Source organism: Bombyx mori, chromosome 4 (genome assembly GCF_030269925.1).
Source record: "Bombyx mori chromosome 4, ASM3026992v2".
Lineage (NCBI taxonomy): Eukaryota > Metazoa > Arthropoda > Insecta > Lepidoptera > Bombycidae > Bombyx > Bombyx mori.
This window is the reverse complement of record NC_085110.1, coordinates 17,360,843-17,381,443: the sequence shown is the minus strand read 5'-3', so window position 1 is coordinate 17,381,443 and position 20,601 is coordinate 17,360,843. Positions and strand designations below refer to the sequence as shown.

At 34.6% G+C, this 20,601-nt stretch overlaps 3 protein-coding genes and 1 long non-coding RNA gene across 5 annotated transcripts; 2 read left to right on the top strand and 2 right to left on the bottom strand.

Annotated features, from left to right (window-relative positions):
* Positions 1–38: 38 nt before the first annotated feature.
* Positions 39–9,655, bottom strand: LOC110386604 (uncharacterized). The gene is made up of 12 exons (XM_038021937.2): positions 9,501–9,655; positions 8,635–8,809; positions 8,413–8,548; positions 6,820–6,972; positions 3,948–4,023; positions 3,649–3,703; positions 3,202–3,274; positions 2,911–3,049; positions 1,677–1,730; positions 1,480–1,538; positions 1,389–1,404; positions 39–709 (listed from the first exon to the last, which is right to left on the bottom strand). Exons 3-12 carry the CDS (start codon positions 8,531–8,533, stop codon positions 208–210), a joined length of 1,248 nt encoding a protein of 415 aa, XP_037877865.2. The 5' UTR covers positions 8,534–8,548; positions 8,635–8,809; positions 9,501–9,655; the 3' UTR covers positions 39–207.
* On the top strand, positions 4,794–5,363 carry LOC134198830 (uncharacterized). Its single transcript, XR_009973049.1, has 2 exons — positions 4,794–5,073; positions 5,298–5,363. It is a non-coding gene; the product is annotated as an uncharacterized LOC134198830 (long non-coding RNA).
* A 1,781-nt stretch (positions 9,656–11,436) lies between the features above and the next one.
* LOC105842722 (uncharacterized) lies at positions 11,437–13,694 on the top strand. The gene has a single exon (XM_012696966.4). It carries the CDS (start codon positions 11,738–11,740, stop codon positions 13,073–13,075), a length of 1,338 nt encoding a protein of 445 aa, XP_012552420.3. The 5' UTR covers positions 11,437–11,737; the 3' UTR covers positions 13,076–13,694.
* Positions 13,087–19,089, bottom strand: LOC101740054 (uncharacterized). 2 transcript variants are annotated; one of them, XM_004925779.5, is made up of 6 exons: positions 18,929–19,089; positions 18,639–18,854; positions 17,402–17,564; positions 16,760–17,002; positions 15,532–15,757; positions 13,087–14,944 (listed from the first exon to the last, which is right to left on the bottom strand). In XM_004925779.5, exons 1-6 carry the CDS (start codon positions 18,943–18,945, stop codon positions 14,754–14,756), a joined length of 1,056 nt encoding a protein of 351 aa, XP_004925836.2. In that variant the 5' UTR covers positions 18,946–19,089; the 3' UTR covers positions 13,087–14,753. The 2 variants fall into 2 exon arrangements, with proteins under 2 accessions (XP_004925836.2, XP_021203458.2); XM_021347783.3 differs by having other exon boundaries at positions 18,639–18,846; positions 18,929–19,077.
* Between the last annotated feature and the right edge of the window lie 1,512 nt (positions 19,090–20,601).

The window sequence follows — 20,601 nt, the reverse complement described above, 5'->3', positions numbered from 1 at the left end:
TAAATTAAGTAGCGGGAATGCAGTTGAAACACCCGTGATACACAACACAAACATTTATTTAAAATATTTAAATCTTCAATTTTACATTTGCTACATTTAAATAAAATAAAAATTTCTTGACGCAGACTAGTATGATTCATTGTCACTAACTGAAATATTATTATCGTTTTGATCTATTGGATCCAAATTGGTTTTATAAAATGTTTTCTAATTTTTACAAGGACTACAATCAATTTCATGATTAGACTGTTCATCCTTGAACGACACTTTGTATTTCAATTTGTCTGACGATTTTTTAACGGAAAATCTTCTAGATTTTATCTTTCCTGATTCGAAATCAGATGCTTCAGGAGTATTTATAATGTCATCATTAAGTAATTCTACAGATTCTTTGGAATTCGTCGTTGGAGACATCATTTTTATTTCATTGTTAGTATCATCCGTTTTTCTTGACATATCCGGCTTAGGAATGCATCTTCTATTTTCAGTTTTAGAGCTTTGTTTATCACAAGCGTCTGACAAATCTATATATTTTAAATACTTCCTGATTGAGCTTTTGGCTTTTTGTAGTTTCTGCCACGTTGTTACTTCAAGGTCTTCATTAGGTTTTTTGTTGGTTTTTTCTATTCGTTGACCGGATCTTTTACGGCTACACGATGTATAGTCATGACAGCATTCGCTCCCTTCTAAGTCGACTTTAGACGTGTGCCTATTGAAAGTATAGATTGGATGGTCAAATACAAAATAGGCAAAGTAATTTTACGTTGCAATCTCGGATTTGGTGCCCACGTGAGATATTCTATCAAAATTAAATTATTTTGTGTAACATTATGCGATGTAATGAGACAAATATAAACAATTTTACTGTAAAAATCGACCATTTCAATTTTTTTATTGCCGTTGTAGGCAGACAGACGAGCATACGGCCCACCTGATGGTGACTGATTAGTCGCCCGTGGACTTCAGCAATGCCAGGAGCAAAGCCGAACCGCTGCCTACCGTAGGTATGCTGTAATTGTTATAGACCAACTAAAACCATTTTTACTTAGATGTTAATAATGATGCCCACAGACATAATCGTAGTCTCGGAACCACAATTGAATTCCTATGAATCAGGACACGTCATCTTTGTGGCAGGAATAACCAAAACGATAGTAACAACCTACAAAGGCTATGAAGTTACACACCATACCACTAGTGATCGAAACAGAAGTAGGTAATAGATAGATAGTGCTTATAGACGCACCTGTAGCTATCATCTGGTACCTAGCTTGCTATCGAATAAATAAAAACTATATAATAAATAAGAAGTGGCTTTTCCTGCAATGAACTGCATTTTGTCAATACGCTATCAACGAGGGGAATGCAGTAGTGATTTCAGTACTTACTTTGCGCTGTATTTATCTGCAATAAAACGTAAAAATATTAATTAAACTGGACTTACTAATATTTCAATTACTTCATGGGAAATTGTTTTACCTATCATCACGGAGATTGACGAATACAATTCTTTCATTTTGTGAAGGTGTTGTTTCATTCTGAAAATTGATAAATGCTTCAGGCTTTATATAATGAGTAGAACAGGTTAATGTATTTTTCAAGATATCAAATTCGTCCTTTATTATTGTATGCAAATCAGTGAATATTCATATTGGAATAAACAACATATAACTTACTCATCGACATGGAAAACTCTGCTAAGACTAAAAGCACAAGGATCTGGAGGCTCTCTGAAATCAAAGTATTTTGTTTCAGTGTCGGGTGTAGTGGAACAAGCTAAATGTTATTAGTTCAGATTACATTGCGCATTCGTTTCTCCTGTGTTTCGTATTTATTATCTAAGTCAGCTATGTGAAAAAGCGTGCTAGCTGTATATGGTAGTGAAGCACATTAGAAAAATGAAAATTATTCTTAATTTTTATTTATTTGATATGCAGCACGCAATGCAGTCAAAAAGTCAGCTAGCATGGAGTGCGTCCGCAAGCTATTTTCCCTATACTTCTTGACAAATTAATATCGATTTATATCATAACTAGCTGTACCCGTCCGCTTCACTGGGCATTTAAAATTAACATTATTATTTCTCACCCACGTTCATCATTAACGCCCCCGCAACTGGTGTAGGGAGTCCAACACTCATATAAATATTAGCCTATCCATTAAGTACATGTATTTTCTAAAAGTCGTCGTGGCCTAACGGATAAGTCGTCCGGTGCATTCGTGTTGAAGCGATGCACCGGTGTTCGAATCCCGCAGGCGGGTACCAATTATTTCTAATGAAATACGTACTCAACAAATGTTCACGATTGACTTCCACGGTGAAGGAATAACATCGTGTAATAAAAATGAAACCCGCAAAATTATAATTTGCGTAATTACTGGTGGTAGGACCTCTTGTGAGTCCGCACGGGTAGGTACCACCGCCCCGCCTATTTCTGCCGTGAAGCAGTAATGCGTTTCGGTTTGAAGGGTGGGGCAGCCGTTGTGACTATACTGAGACCTTAGAACTATATCTCAAGGTGTGTGGCGCATTTACGTTGTAGATGTCTATGGGCTCCAGTAACCACTTAACATCAGGTGGGCTGTGAGCTCGTCCACACAGCTATGCAATAAAAAAAAAAAAAAAAACATGGGTACCAAGTTTCAAGTCAATCAGATGCACGGTTCAGTAGTTATAACGGAACATCCGTAAAAACCACTGTAAATTTATATATTAGTATAGATATTGCTTAATTTTTATTTTGATAAAATTTACACATGTCTAAAACTTATTCCACTGTATTTTGTTTCATTACGATATTCAAGATCAAGTCTGGATGAATATGGAATTTTAAAAAATCGTGCAGTACAAAATTCGAAAATCAAGGATGTCAATTCCGTAATTTAATCTATAATCTGACAGTTTCGTACTCATTGTAAAATGATATCTGCAGTTTCTTCCCGTCCATGTCACTCATGAAGGTATTCTCCACTGACGCGTACAGGACGTGAGTGTAATCTCCCATTAATAATTCGTCGGATTCTTCATCGTTGTCAGTTTGCGTTGAAACTAAAATAAAAAATCAAAACACTTTTATCGCGCGTTCATTTGTTTAGTAGGGTAATCTGTGAACTAACGCAATAGACTTTATATCTCGGCAGTTACGGTTCAATGTCCTTATTTTGTTCATATCTAATTTAAACGAATATTAAAACACAAACCAGTACACGTGAACCCATCACAATATCCTTCGGTGTCCATCTCATCTGGTACGTCAAACTTCGTACCACCGCTCTGTAAAATTCGCACTAGCATAGATTGAATCATCTGTCAAGTTACATAAAAATGTAGAGTTTCTACGCATTAAGTTAATTTGGCAATTATTCATGCGGTTGTAGAACACGAACTAAATTTTCATGGTCCACAATAAATGGAATGTAACATATACAAACTAGGTCATTTAGAGTCGAAATCGTGTCCAAGACTCAAAAACACGGAGACTCATGATGCCCTACAAAACATTGTAAGTGCGCCGATAGGTAGGTTTTCGGTAGGCAGCGGCTTGGCTCTGCGCCTGGCATTGCTGAAGTCAAGGGCGACGGTAACCACTCACCATCAGGTGGACCGTATGCTCGTCTGTCAACAAGGGCAATAAAAAAAATACTAGCCTCCTGAAGTCCTTCAACGTCGATCTCTTGAATTTTCGCGATTTCAGCAGCCAATCTGAATACGAATTAAGTTTAAGAAAACATTAAGTACTTACTCTCTATCGTGCTCACTTGGAGCGCCAGAGATAGAACCATATGGAAAGTAATTTAAAAACGTAATTCACTCACACCAGAAACCTCTAGTTACATGTTTCATTTAACCATGTATTAAATTATGTTGTATATTAATTTATATACACAATATTTTGAAATTGTTAATATGTATTAAACATTGATATTTCTTAAAAAAAAGGACTTACAATGCATTCGCTTGCGAACTCGATACTAAATATTGTAAACAACCGGACATGCAAAACTCTGGACCTTTCTGTGTTACTAAAAAAAACAATAGTTATACCGTATCAATGAGCATCAAATAATGAAAACTACGGAAACGGACAACTATTGTCCGTGACCACGAAGACTGTAATGATTTCGAAGCGTTAATTAACGCGATATATAATATAACCGTAAAAATACTTTTATCATATCCATTTTTCGCGGATCTTAGAAAACAGCCTTTAATTAATACCATGACATGGGGTAAATTGGGATTCTGGGGTAAATTGGGACAAACCTGCGGAAGATTCTCAAAGTACTTGTAGCACGGAATCTATCTAATTTTCTTTAAGGTAATATTTATCAATGTATAGAAGAAAAACCAAGTTAACTATGGAAGTACTAAACATGAGTTAAGTTGGTCCCAAAAATTCGTCAAATTAAATTTAAAATAGTGGTTGAAAAGTGGGTTTTAAAACGGCTTAAAGAACTTTTAAAAAAAGTAATATTATCGTTGTTTTTTCAATAAGATCACAGTTTATATAAGTTTTTAATACACCTGGAAATACCACAACAAACGGTAAGTTGCAATATTCTTATTTTAAATACAATATTTCGACAAAATAAAAAATGTATATTTTTTCCTTTCTTTTTGGGGAAAATTGGGACGTATGTAGGGTAATTGGGAACGAGACTGGAAAAATTAGGGACGAAAAAACACAAACTTGGAACGCCAAAAGACAAAATAGGGATGGCTTGTTAGGGTTGTCACTGATATCTTATAATAGATATTTTAGCCTATACTATCACTTAATTGCGTGATGTAAAGAAGGTTAATGTGTTTATCAGTTAGTTTATGTAAGTATTATAGGTAAAAGAAAAGTATATATATAATTACTTTTTTTTCGCGACATTTACCTTGTAATATCTGCTCGGTCGTATGTTCTTTATAGCAATAAAAAAAATTAAAAGTTAAAAGAACTCAAACGAATCAAAACTTCGCGTCGAATCATGATTTTGTTAACATTCACAACGCACACACAAATAAAAACAGGCCTCAGATTTTAAATGTAACATTAATTAAAAATCCGAGATATCCAATTATGAGTGAGTGAATTAATTGAGTTTAGTTATTTAGCTTAGAAAGAATTTCGTTTATTTTAGTTATTAGTGGCAGTAATCAGATAAAGCTGTTTTTTTTATCTTATTCACCTGATATCTTACTCTTGCTCAAAGATTATTTTGAAAATGTTGATTAAATAAAATTGTAATAGTGCATTTCCAGTCCTTTTGTTTTCTATTTTTTATTCTATTTTATGATTTTGTTTCAGAGTTGTGATTTTTAAGGAAATTAAATAATAATTTTCTAAAATATAACATGCACATACTTTTTTTGATCATTGTATTGTTGATTATCATTCACGTCACATCGCTTCGGAATAGAAACCAGCTTAATTTACACTATGTTGTGTATTGTGCTTAAATTATGGATTGTATTCATCATTTCGGTCCATATAAATAATTATATGGCACCTACCTATATATCGCAGTACTGCGAGTTGACAACCCTTACAAATATCCCAATTTAACCCTTAACCGTGTCAATTTACCCCGGACGCTGGGTAAATTGGGACGGCCATTATTTTACCGATTATTTCTTTAAAATGAATAATTAAAATAATGTAACGGTTTTCATCACCTAGGTACGTTCAAGACTCAACTTATTTCTTTGGTTGAGCAGTGACTATTTAATTGGAACTATTTTAAAATTCAATCTGAAGGTCGATTTTGTCCCTATTTACCCCATTGTACGGTATGTAATAATAGTTTATTTCCCTCACCGCGAACAAAACAACATAGATAACATTTTTAAAAAGGACTTGTTTATGGATCCCTGGTTCTTGTCATAGCTAGGAATACCTATGTCACCAAGTCTCCACCACTTCATGGTAAAGTGAAAGAGACTATGCCACGGTAATTAGGTAGATTCCTTTATTAGACTTTTGCATCATACATAATTTATTTACATCATTCTGCGTATTTTTGTGGCGACGCCGCGACGCAGTAATGGGTTACGGATTTTAAAGATTATACAAAGGAAGTATGACTGCAGCTGTGTCTCAAAATGGGTGACAGCAATCACGTTGTGATATCTGTGGGCCCCAGTAACATAAAAAATGGCGAGCCATGTGCTCATTGTATCCAATTAGAATAGAATTAGACGTTTATCCGAGCGCCATTTTTGTTTAAATTAGTAAATAGAACAGTGAGGACGCAATGCGAAGACCGTTCAGTATACTGCCTCAACGTGTGAGGTCACACGAGCCGCTATGCGACTCATTTTTGCTGCTTGACTGAAAATTACCATCGCCTTGGCCTCACTAGATTACTGATTTACTGAATGGATTTTGAAATACATTTCTATTTTACATTTCCATTGAAGTTCCTCTTTTTTTTTTTATTGCTTAGGTGGGTGGACGAGCTCACAGCCCACCTGATGTTAAGTGGTTACTGGAGCCCAGAGACATCTACAACATAAATGCGCCAACCATCTTGAGATATAAATTCTAAGATCTCAGTATAGTTATAACGGCTGTTTCACGGCAGAAATAGGCGGGAAATCCGCATTGACATAACTTAAAGAATAGAGTTTGTGTAGTGCAACCGGTCGTTCCGATTTTGCAAATCGACTGAACACCCTTAATCTCAAATAGGCAGATTGGTCCAAGTCTAAAATTAAATCAAATAACAGCACAATACGTAAATTGAATTTATATGTGCTCACGATTGGCAGCTTGACGAAAATTATTAGACAGAAGAAGACAACTTTTTAAATGGTATAGAAAAACTCACGTATGATACGTCCTTTAGGACTTCTGTAAAACGCAGATTCTTTGTTGACAACAGCAACTAGTTTCGGAATTAGCGTACCAGCCGGTTTTGGATACTTCGCACAATGGAACAACCATAAAAATCGCTTAACACCGAACCAATACGGACACAGTCCTAAGGAAAACAGTATTTCAACATTTTCAATATTTTTTTCCTTTTCCTTACCTATTTCCTAGTAGCCTACGGGGCTATTCGAGATTTTCAATGCTGTAGCTTTTAACTACGCGTTTCTTCTCGAATACCACTTAGAACTTGAATTTCTCTTAATACGAAACTCGAAAACGATTACTTTGAATAATAGTGTGGTCAATGAGATGCTCAACAAAATGCCCCATACATATCTATGGTTTTAAATAAACTGATGTGTCCATTAAACAAAATTTCATCAACTAGTTTACTCAGTGAGAGTATTGTCCAGTGTTAAAAATCTCAGGCAAAATCGATAAATGCCATCAGTCAGCTTTCATACAGTCGACGCTATTGGCGTAATTTAAAATAATTGCAATTCATGTCATTCTCATAGAAGTCATAAACTTAACATCAAATATTGGTGTATTTAAGTCTGTATTGAATTAGTAGAAGTATGACTTGCGGTGCAACAATTAACAGACAATATTTCAGAATGTAATAGAGACCAGTGTGCTTAGTGCGAGTTTTTTAACGTTCACGGTAGAGTAAAAGTTAGCTCATATTTGTATGGAATGGGATCGTTTGCCTACGTTTGCCGCTAAGGGCGCTGTTTCAACTGCAAACAAAAATGGCTTAACTTTTACGTTATCGAGAACGTTAAAAACTTGCACTAAGCACTCTGAAGTTTATGTTTATTTAAGAGTGATCTATCCAAATAATTCAAACTCTACTCAGCGCGCTTTCTACTCAGTCGTTGAGATCTTCAGGATGACTAGGCAGGCAGGGTGCTATAGCCCCCCTACCTCATCCGGGTTCTGACCTCGGAGAGGATCGGACGTCGGGTGTAAGAGTGCAGGGGAGTCGTTTAGTGGGTGGGTCCTAAAATCCTTGGGCCCGCGATCTGCTCTCAACACCTGCAGATCGTTGAGTCTCACATACCCCGCGCGCCCCGTATGCGCGGGGACCTCGTAGGAGGTTCGGCCCCCGGCCCGAAAAAAAAAAAAAAAAAAAAAGAAAAGGGTGCTATGTTTAACTGCTAGTGTTGCCAGATGCAATGTTACAATTTAAATTCTAAGGATTTATTCAGCAAACTATACAAATACATTAGACCTGCCGGAAGATAATGAAAAGTCTTGAAGCCCACTTTTTTTTTATTGCATAGATGTCAAAACGAGCTCACAGCTCACCTGGTGTTAAGTGGTTACCAGAGCCCATAGATATTTACATCGTAAATGCCGCCACCTTGAGATATGAGTTCTAAGGTCTCAGTATAGTTACAACGGCTGCCCCACCCTTCAAATCGAAACGCGTTACTGCTTCACGGCAGAAATAGGTAGAGTGGTGGTACCTACCCGTGCGGACTCACAAGAGGTCCTACCACCAGTATATGGATGGATTGTTGTGAACTATTTTTATTAAACTTACGTCTAGGTATTTTTTGAGCTGGCAACAAATAGTTTTTCCTACACGAGCATGTGCATATCGTTGCTGGACACGTGCAGGCTAGAGCTAGGGGAGTGTCATCCCAATTTACTTGCTCTAGCATTAGTTCGCGCTGGATCTAGTACATACAATAAAATAAATTCCAAACATGAAACCTTTTAAATAGGCATAACAGATATTATGAAGTATAAAAGTATATCTTACCGGTGGAGCATAAAACAGTCGATCAAAAGCAATGCACTTAGACTGCCATTTTAATCCAATAATAGCCTTCTCTAAGCGCTCCTCCGCATCGTGTTTCGGAGGTTCCCCAACTTGATTGGTGTATTCTCTCTTATACCAGTCATTAACTGAATTACTTTCTTGCTCCTTTTCAGTACTGTTATTGACGTTATAAACAATTACTTCATTTCTTACATATTTCGAATTTAGTCTTCGCGAAAATCGTTTCTTTTTATTCTTTGATAACAAGCTTACTAAAGATTGATATGAATCAGACATTCGTTTTGTTAGAGTTTTCCAGTATGGTAGTTGTCTACAAGATAATTCATTACTGGGGCCAAAGTCTTGGGATACTAAAAAGCTTTCGTTAATCCATTCTAAAGATTCATCATGTCTAGGCGCCTCTGGAAAAATAACTGTGGCCATTTTATAATTTTAAACATACATATGATTTGGTAGTAACAAATGACCTCGTCAAAGATATTAAAAATACAAGGTTAGCACATATATTTTCTGTGACCTATTAAATAACCAACAGCGAATCCTAAATTAGACATTTTAACCACTACTTATCATAAACCATAGTGTAAGACAAAATAATTCTGTCAAAAAAGATGCCTGCTAAAAATTTCCAGGAAATACCATAAAATAAAATAATGGCGAATCCATGACTCCATTAATAGTCGTTATATTAATCATAAAGTTTTATATTAATCATAATTAGTTTACTGAAAAATTATGATTTCATTTGCCTATTTATACGCTGGTGACTAAGGGGCTATTCCAGCTACGCGAGGACGGGCAGGTAGGCTGAAGCGCCCAATTTAAGAGTGTTTTCTAACACTAACCTTAGCAAGAGCAGTGCTTCGCAGAATCTACCACCGGGTTGGAGTCGCGACCCACTGAGAAGATCCAACGAGAAACTCAGAGGCTTGTGTCCGGTGCTTAAAGAACCTAAAAGCACCGACAGTGGATCCAGGGAATCCAACAACCTGGATCGGATATGAACGATTATAATTATTTATAACATTAGTATACCTAATAAAGTCCTGAGACTCAATAGGATCACTCAGATCCGGCCTTAGAACGCTAAGTAAAGAAAATAGATCTATAGAAAATAGAAATAAAGAGAATGGATATAAAGCGCAATAAAAAAGGAAGGTAACTTTCAAGAATACAAAATTGCGTAAAAATGACAACTATACAACGTAGGAAACCTTCCTAAATCCTTTGTATAACGCGAATTAAAAAAATATAATTTTGACAAATGACAAATTGACAAATTCGACAATAGCCCCTATTTGTTTTGGTTTGGGAAAACTGTGGATAAACCATAGACCTATATAGTAGGGACACGACATATTGTTCTATGCGTACAATTGCTTATATAAATAGCACCCATTTTGAAGGCACACACATAAACATATATCTATCTCGTTCTTACTCAGCACTTTAACTCGCAGGAAAACAATATAACAGTATTTCAGTGCGTACATAAAATGAAACATGAATATACGTAAATGTCTCCGTCTCCGTCTAATGAGGCCGAAAATCCGTCATGCTTAGCGCGCCAAATGTCATTGTCACGTTAGTTCGGCCGTCTGTTTTGGGTTGTACATTATTTATTGACTTTGATATCGATTTAATATGATTGCTTATATAAAATTTCTAATTTTATCATGCTTAAAACATACAAAAATAATAATTAAAACATATTTTATAGGATCTCAAGAAGGTCGATGCCCCAAAACTATTATCTATATATATTTAAATTCATTATGGAGCCCTCATCCGAAACATTGATTATACACTTAATAATATATTTGAATCCGAATCTCATCAGGTTTGAGCCCCGTGAGCTCACCTACAAACGTTAGGGTTACGCTGAAATAGCCTCTCAAGGCTCTCAGCTTAGGTAGAAAAAAAAAAAAACCGAAATATCGGACACCATTTTTCGGTCGGAATCTATTCATTATGATACTAATCATAAATACCTCTTTAAAATATGTCATCAAAACATATTTAGACATTCTGTTTAGATATTTCGGGAAAAAGGCTACTGACAAATTCTCTTTGGAACTATTTAAATAAAATAGTTTTATTCCGCAGTGAGTAAAACACTATTGTAAATTCGTTAAATATTTATTAATTAAGTGATTTTACAGAGGAAGTCACAAGGAATGACGTTTGTAATTTCATTAACGAATAAATGTTCTGTAGGTGTTTTTTTTTATCAGGCGGTCCCTTGATAAGTTTAAAATTTGAATCACTCTCAAGTGAGAGTGATTCAAATGGTGCGGTGCACCTTCCTTGAGGTGCGCTGCGGTAGTCTGTTACGGACTTTAGAGTCAGCAAAACAATTAAAATAGATTGTAATAGTCTAAGAAAAACACGTACTCAAAATACGATAACATTCAGCATGCTAGAAATGGGCTGATGGCACTGTACTATGCCATATCTTTATGTTTTGCGGCAAACGAAAACTTTATAAAATCAGTGTAGCAAATTTTAAAAATCGTCATATCGTTTACTTGGAAAATTTGAAGCACGAACTCGTCTTAGATTTCACATAATATCTAAATCACATCATCTTTGCACATAATAATATACTTAATACCTATTAAAGTATAAATTCTACAAATACATTCATACTCAACAATATTTAAAATAAAATAAGCCAAGAACGTTTATCGATAAAATCTACTAACATTAAAATCTTCTGGGCAGCACTAAATCCGCCATGTTTTGTGGCCAGATGACGTCACAGTGGCACGAATTTTTCGTTGACGTTTCATTTCCATAGGTTTCCTACTTCAGTGGGATAAACTGCAGTGATTTCAAGTAAAAAAGTTGAAGGCTATGTTTGTTTGTTTTGAAGTAGAAGTTGAAGGTGCTCTAATGAAAAATTGTGTTTTTGTTATAATTAAAAATAAAATATACTAAATTTTAACAAAAGATCGTGCTCAAATAAAAGAATTGTAGTTTTAGTACATAAAACATACATACAACATAAAACCATATCTAGTTCTGTGAAAAATTAGTTTGGATAACGTCAAGCTTCCAGATTCTCAATAGATTATTCACGATGTTTTTTTACGAAGAAAACTCAACGTTGAATTCTACGGAATATAAACGATATCATGAGTCGTTTATGCAGAATAACCATGGTTCAACTTTACTTCATACATTTTTATGTATATCCTTCACAGTTCAATGTGCACTTATAGTTTCTTTAATGAAGGTGAAAAATTATATATACGAATATGTAATTATAATTTTACCTTTAATATGTGCTCATACAATACTATCAAATTATATTTATGAATTGAATTTATTCACATTTCTACTATTAACCTACAAATTTAAAAATAAAATTAATTTGAACACAATTAGTAACAAGTTGAAACAAAATAATATTTTAAATAATAATATAATTACTAGCATAACTTATGTCCGCGGGCTGACTTATTTAATAACAGTATTTTGTATATTAGCTGTTGATTTCAAATTCTTTCCTAGGCATTTAGCTAAAACTGAAAGATATGGTTATAGTTTAATGGATACTGGAGTTGGACTGTTTGTACTGATAAGTGGATTAGTTCATAAAGATTTACACAGTCATAATTTTGTTGCCATTCTACGAAGCAATATAAAATTTGTTTCCATATTATGTATATTAGGAGTATTTAGATTTGTAAGTATTAAAAAGTTAGATTACCAAGAACATATATCAGAATATGGAGTCCATTGGAATTTTTTCTTTACCTTGGCCATTTGCAAATTAACTTCAACAATACTCCTACATTTCACAAATAGATCACTGTTTCTTAGTATGTTTATGCTCATGTTACATGAAGTTCTATTATACAATGGACTTCAAAACTGGGTGTTCAGTGATAATCCTCGTGTATCGTTGCTATCTGCTAATAGAGAAGGCATATCTTCTTCCTTAGGATATGTTGCTTTATACTTATATGGAGCCCACACTAAAACAATACTGAGCAATCAAAGTTTGCGAAAACTTGATGTTTTATCATATTTATCATTAAATTCATTACTATTATGGGTTTACCTTAAAAGTTTTGAGCAAATTATACCACCTTCTAGAACATTAGCCAATTTAACCTACTGCTTGTATTTAGAAGCGATTTTCATCACAGTATTACTATTATTGTTTTTCTTAGACGTTACAATTTATGACAAAAATGAAAAGAATATATTATTTGTTCCATATATATTGCAAAATGTAAATAAAAATGGTTTATTGTATTTCTTAGTATCTAACATATTGACGGGAGTTATAAACATGTCTATAAGACCTTTGTTTGTATCAAGTACTTACACATTATTAATTTTAAATACCTATATGATAGTAACTATTGCTATTACTGTATTTTTGAATAATGTGGGTATTAAATTATGAAAAACAAAATATTTAATTCAATAGGCTTTATTTTTTTTAACTAACATTTATAATTTACTTGTCATATACAAAAATACATTGAAATTTTTACAGGACATAATTATTATAAAAAATGATTGGCGGCACAGGCAATTTATTGTGTTAACACAATGGTTACCCATATCTATAAAATACCTCATGAACCCAGACTTTAGTTCTGAGGAAAGAACAATTCAAGAATTTCTAAACATTGGTTAGTACCTTCCATACAATCCATATAGACACAGTATTTGTTCTACACATTCTCCATTTATCAAGAACTACTTTTTGTTTGAGTAATAGTTCATACATAAAGAGTGTAATTATATGTCCAATGGAATGATTGTTTATTAATTTATTAAGTACGAACGACGAACCGACGAATTGGGAACTAGAATATTACATCATTCTCAAGTATTAAATATACTTAAATAATAATTTTGAGATATTATAGTTAATTGTACAGTTTTCATGGCTATATGTTTTATTATGTTTAGTTTCAATTTTATTACATAATTTATTAGTCTTAATAATAAATATGAATTCTCCATAGGTAGCATTTATAAATAAATAAAAATTGTTAAATATTTAATATTCCTAAGTATTTCTTTTTTTTCCTCCACTTTTTAAAAATAAAATATTAATATTTATCAAAAGTAGATAAATAAATTCGGGTAACAAAAAATATTTACATTATTATAACAGTCTCATTTTTACACAAACATTTTGTAAAATTCTGAAAGGAAATAACAGCTGGCAAGTTCTTTAGTCTTAAATTTCTTAAACATATTTATTTTCGTTGCAGCTCAATATATTTATTTGCGATAGTTACTTTACGTTTTTAGTCATCATTACGTGTTTTAAACAACTTACCAAAGTCAATATCATGACTATTGTTAGTAAAAAAAATCTACTTGTTTAATGGTGGTAGGTAGCGGCTTGGCTCTGTCGCTGGCATTGCTGAAGTCTATGGGCGACGGTAACCACTCACCATCAGGTAGGCCGTATGCTCGTCTACCTATGCGGCAATAAAAAAAAAGTGTCATGCCAAAGCTTACATTTTCGTTACCTACCCGTATTGTTCAATACCTACTACTAATGTTGATTTCATAACGTTTTCGAGGTTTTCGAGTTTAAAGGTTTTCGTTTTCGGGTTTTCGAGTTTAAATAGAAATCTACCTGCTGTTTAATATGAAAAGGTATAATGGGTAGAAATCTAAGACAGGTTAGTAACGGTAGGTGTAAGTTTCAGCTCAACCGCTCATTGGATCTGACAATATTGCGACATATTTGAATAAGCCGGTCAACGCAAAATCTCTCAACAGTGAGGAATCTTATGAAATATAGTAAAGGATTTCCGTTGAAGTCTCTTTTCTTTATAATCTATCACATGACCTTGGCACTCCATCGTATTTCATACTTGCGTATGGATTAAATTCTCGAGAATAACACCGAATAAAGATAAATTAACTATAGACAACGGAAAATAACGTGACTATATATAGAGTTATCATTAAACACAACAATATAATTTAAACAAAAGTTAATTAATTCCATTAAAGCTCAAATCAATGATTAACCTTGCTTAAAGCTTGCTCAGAGTAAACTAATGAAAATTCCAATTCTATAAGTAGGTAGTCAGTATTCAACGGTTTTGTTATTATACTCTGTCCAATAATGGCACTTTATCAGTGGCCCAGTTCATCGTTGGCTTCCTGTAACTGACCCAAGCCGCGCAGTATATTACAAAGTAGATCTGCAGTATGATGAAGGTTACTAAATAAATGAATAAGTAGGGAAACCTTCGTGACGACCAGAACACTGTGTAACGCAAGTTCTGATTGTTGTTCTCTGAAAAGACGATCAAGATATCTATTTAATACGTGCACACGTAAAGTGAAACATTGATACGCATTGAAGGGAAGAGAGAAGAGAATGGGGTGCATTCGAAGAGATCTACACTCAGGATTGGGTGGACACGGGTTGAGGATTGGGTGGACACGGGTTGAAGAAGAGAAATATTTAATTCTTCTATATGTATGTCACAGAACCTCGTGAAGAATTCAGTGACATATACAATTCTTACATTGTTTCAAAATACCAGGTATATTAATAAGATCTAATAAAAAAATTAGGTAATCAAATTTAAATTTTAAGATTATTATTTTTTTTGCCCTTGTAGGCATACGGCCCACCTGATGGTGAGTGGTTACCGTCGCCCATGGACTTCAGCAATGCCAGGGGCCGAGCCAAGACGCTGCCTACCGGTTAATACTCTCTCCACAAGCCTCGTTTGAAGAAGGACATGTCATAGCGCTCGGGAAACACCGTGGAGGGGAGCTCATTCCATAGCCGGATGGTGCGTACTTTAAGATGGCAACCCTGTCATGTCGTTATTTTAAATTTTACATATTGAACCATTTAAAAAAAGTAATTACCAAGTATGGCAGCACCATAACCAATTTGATCTGTGCCCATCCTATATGAACACGTAGGAACGTAAATTTCATACAAATGATCGTCTTTGGTTGACACGTTCAGGACGGCGCTCTCTGAGGTTAGCATGTGTGAGTCTCGATTGGTCAGTTTTCGACTCTGTCTGACATATTTTGCCTCGTGCTCGTGAGCGCAGAAGTATATATCCGGATTTATTTCATTATTCACCTGGAATATGAAATCAAAACTGTAAAGAGGTAGCCCTGTACAAATTTATAGAAGCAATTATAAGTTTCAATACAATTGGAGTGAATTTTCTTGATTTTTGATCGGATTGATAGTGTCTGGACAGCCATCAGTAGTTTCTTATAAATTGCACTAGGTGGCTGCACGATCTTACAGCCTACTTGATCATAAGTGCTCCCTAAGCCCATAGATAGCACAACACGGATGCCACCACCAACCTTATTTTATTGCTTGGGTTGTTGGACGAGCTCACGGCCCACCTGATATTAAGTGGTTACCGGAGCCCATAGACAACTACAACGTAAATGCCGCCACCTACCTTGAGATATGCGTTCTGAGTTTTTACAGTACAATGGCTGCCCCGCTCTTTAAACCGAAACGCATTACTGCTTCACGGCAGAAATAGGCAGGGTGGCAGTACTTACCCCTACGGACTCGCAAGACGTCCTATCATCAGTAATTACGAAAATTATAATTTTGCAGGTTTGATTTTTGTTACACAGTGTTATTCCTTCATTGTGGAAGTCAATCAGGAACATTTGGTATTTCCAAACACTAGTGCATCACAAGATAGTAATGCACCGAACATCTTATCCTTTAGGCCACAACGATAGCCTAGCGGAATTAGCACAGGGTCCAGTGATGATGAAAAACACTGGGGATTTTATAGAATCCAAAAATTTTAATATTAACTAAATATGTTAAATTGTAATAATATGTTAAATTAAATATGTTAAATATATTGTATATAGATGAATAGCTATAGAACACCCAGACACCGGTGAAACTAATCTGTTTGTCTGAAGTGAAAATTGAGGATACAGCCTTTGACGTTAGCTAGTGGCACTAATCACTGAATTGAACTTTCTTGACACCCATTGCTATATTAGTATCGATAAAAAAATCAAGCATAGACTCAAAGTGAATACATTCAAATAAATTTTCATTCCTGGTAATAGAAAAAACCACAGTACTACTACTTACTTCATGACCAAAAGCATGTCTGTATGTAATAGGATAATGTGAGACCACAATCCTGTATTCATTGCCATTCCCCTTAAGTTTCTTTGGGAAACTGTTCGTTATACCATTGGCTTTGTAAAATGTTATATTCCGGAATGTCACAGTTTCTGGTTGTTGGTAGACTTCGTTGAACTCTTCAATTTTATCTTTCTTAATCGGTTCATTCTCACCACCTATATCATTATCACCTGGTATCCAAATTTGCTGAAACAAGATGAAATATAAGTGTATGTGAAGTGAGTTTATTAGTAGTGTTTTATTATGAGCTCAGAGTGGTAGAAGTAATCTGCATATTTCTGCTTCAAACCAGTCAAATTTTTTTTTATTGCCCTTGTAGGCAGACGAGCATACAATCCACCTGATGAGTGAGTGAGTGAGTGGTTACTGTCGCCCGTGGACTTCAGCAATGCTAGGGGCAAGCTGCTGCCTACCGCTAATAGGTTTAATGGGAGATACAATACAATTTAAGATGACTATTTCTATGCGTTGCAGAACTATTTAAGAGTTGGCCTGTGTACTGATCTTGAGTAATCCAAAAAATATTATGTTGACAAAGATATTGCTATATATTTTATATTTAAGTTATATTTCAATAAATCTCACCACTATAGGATAATCAACTTCAAATATATCAGACAGTCTTTTTACATAGCTATGGTATTGTTTCAAGGTGGAAATGGAACCTTCATCCATGAGGTCACCCATGTACACAATAACATCTGGCCTGAAGTGCTGTATAACAACTCTAAATGTTGACTTAAGGTAACTGAAAACAAAAAGCCTTACTTAAAAGAAGAAGAAAATTAAGCTTAAATATATGATTGTATTTGTTTTTTTATTGTGAATTGTAGTGGTGGTGGACCCAATTGTTCAAAGCTCTTATTGAAAAAAAAAAGAACATCACTGGTCTTGAGATATACTCGCTTAGCAAGTATATAGCAATAGGACAACCAAGAATATTACTGCTTGACATATTTAACATAATGCAGAAGAATGTATGGGATGTAAACAGTGATACCAACTTTGTTCCAGTGTTACTTAACACGTTGCCTGTCCAGAGTATTTTGGTTAAGTACCCGTGACGCCCATTTTTTTTTCGGCTTAACTATTTCAGTTTATGTACTTATGAAGTACATGTAAGTGCTTTTCAAAAAACACTTTCAAAAACAACTAAAATACTGAATTTCATTGTTTTAATGCACAGACGTGTCAGCTAGAATACCGTGCATTACTTATAATGCACGAACATAGTAACAAGAACATCGTGGATTACATATAATGCACGGACGTCACAGCTGGACCAAAAATGCATTATATATAATGCACAGACAGGCAACGTGTTAAGTTTATGTATTCTTAAAGGGAATTGAGTATGAATTGGTAAATTTATTCTAAAATGGAATATAATTTACTATCATAGGAATGGCAAGGTGAATAACACTTACTCACATTATCAGGATCTCTATGATGCACATTTATGTACAGTTACCAGATAGTTTTTTTTTATTGCTTAGGTGGGTGGACGAGCTCACAGCCCACCTGATGTTAAGTGGTTACTGGAGCCCATAGACATCCACAACGTAAATGCGCCACCCGCCTTGAGATATAAGTTTTAAGGTCTCAAGTTTAGTTACAACGGCTGCCCCACCCTTCAGACCGAAACGCATTACTGCTTCACGGCAGAAATAGGCAGGGTGGTGGTACCCACCCGCGCGGACTCAAATAGTAGACGCGATAGTTGTATTAAGCACACATAGGTGTAGCAAAGAATAACATAATACAATATTTATTGAATATTTAATAGTAGACCTGAGATCTTAGGATTACAGTGATGACTTACCGATCACTATCCCAATTAATTGGATAGCTAAAAGGTGCCGGCACCGCTATGTCGCCCTGTATCTGAGGATCTGCTACGAACAGTATCTTGATGCAAGATGAGTCGTATTCGACGCACTCCAGGGTTCTCCAATACCAAGCCTGCATCGAATATATTAACCATTCGCTATATAGTAAACATCCTATTATTGCGGCTGCGAAGTACTTCACTGTTGAACTGAAATCATTCCAGATGTTTGAAATAAAAACTATTTGATTTTACTTATTGACTTTAATAATTATCTACTACACCTTCTTTTAAGATACATGTCCTGCTAATTTTCTGTTTTTTAATGTCTCAAAACATAATAAATGTGTCTTTAATATGTTATATGGGTTGTACTTTACAGGTAGGTACATAGATTATACACTTAAGGGTAGGTAAACAAATATTTTTTTCTTGAGTTTGTCACATGTCAAGATAAAGGATTTCATTTTTAACTTGTCTTATTGGGCTGGCAAAAGGACCATAGCTCATACACTTTCAACACACGAAAAGCGAGTTAATATGAGTTAAGGAATAGACTGAAATGTAATCAAATTAATTAATATGAATTCTAATCCTCTCAACAACGTATTAGGAGTTTATTGAAATTTCAATGGGCCTTATGTAAAGACTCGATAGTTCATGCCAGTTTATTAAAACAATGTAAACAATGTTAATAAATTTTATTTCAGACATAGTTCTATAATTGCAAAGAATTTCATTCACAGTTTTGTTTTCTTAATGCTTTTGTAGGCAAACAAACACACGACTGATGGTGAGTAGTGATTGTCGGTCACGGAAGTCAGCAATGCCAGGGAAACAGCCAGTTCGCTGTTAACCGCTGAGTAATCTCCGCAAACTTAGTTGAATAAAGTACACATGCTTATGAAAGCACAAATCACTCTCCCCAGTTGTTTTAAGTAATGCGTATGAATTTTTTTCGATTGTCGGTGATGCAATGGTAAAAACGATATGATAAAAACGGGGCCATCTTAACAAATTTCTTAGAGCAGTAACTACCTCATGTTGGGCAGCTACCAGGATTACCAGGGCCGGATTTAAACTTAATGCCGCTCCTGGGCACCGGAAAAAAAACCCCCCAATACTGGAATTTTACCTAAACTTATAGTTAATATATTTTATTTTTCAAAATTAAAATAACTGATTTATTGCAGAAACTATATCATATGTTATATATATGCCAAAAACATAAATATTTGTTTTTTTTTCTCAATTATAAATTTTGCACTAAGGGTGACTCATAATTATATTATATAAAAAAAAGCTAATTAAATTTCTTTAATTCCAGAAAATGGAAAAATCGATTATTATTTTAAATGTCCAATGAAACAAATTGATTAAATCATTTTGATTATTGATTTTTACCAAAAGTGCCAAAGTTATAATTCACAAATAATGGATGAATTGAATTTGTTGAATTATCAATTAAACTGAAAATTATTAAATAATAGAAATCATAGCAACCTTGATAGATCTAAAAAAATTAATATTACTTTCAAAATTTTGCCGCCCTGGGCATTTGTCCCGACTGTCTCTAGTGTAAATCCACCACTGAGGATTACTAACTAGGATTTCAACTAATCAAGCAACCAGCTAATTGACGATTTGGGATCTGATTAACACTGATGCTATGTACAACCCGTTTGGGTGATACATATTATATAACTGAGGACTACCACAAGCCAACCAGCCAGTGTGAAGTCATCGTGGCCTAAGAGATAAGACGTCCAGTGCATTCGTATTTAGCGATGCACCTGTGTTCGAATCCCACAGGCGCAGGCGGGTATAAATTATTCTAATGAAATACGTACTTAACAAATTACAATTTGCGTAATTACTGGTGATAGGACGTCTTGTGAGTCCGCACGGGTAGGTATCACCACCTTTTTTTTTTTTTTTTTTTTTTTTTTTTTTTTTT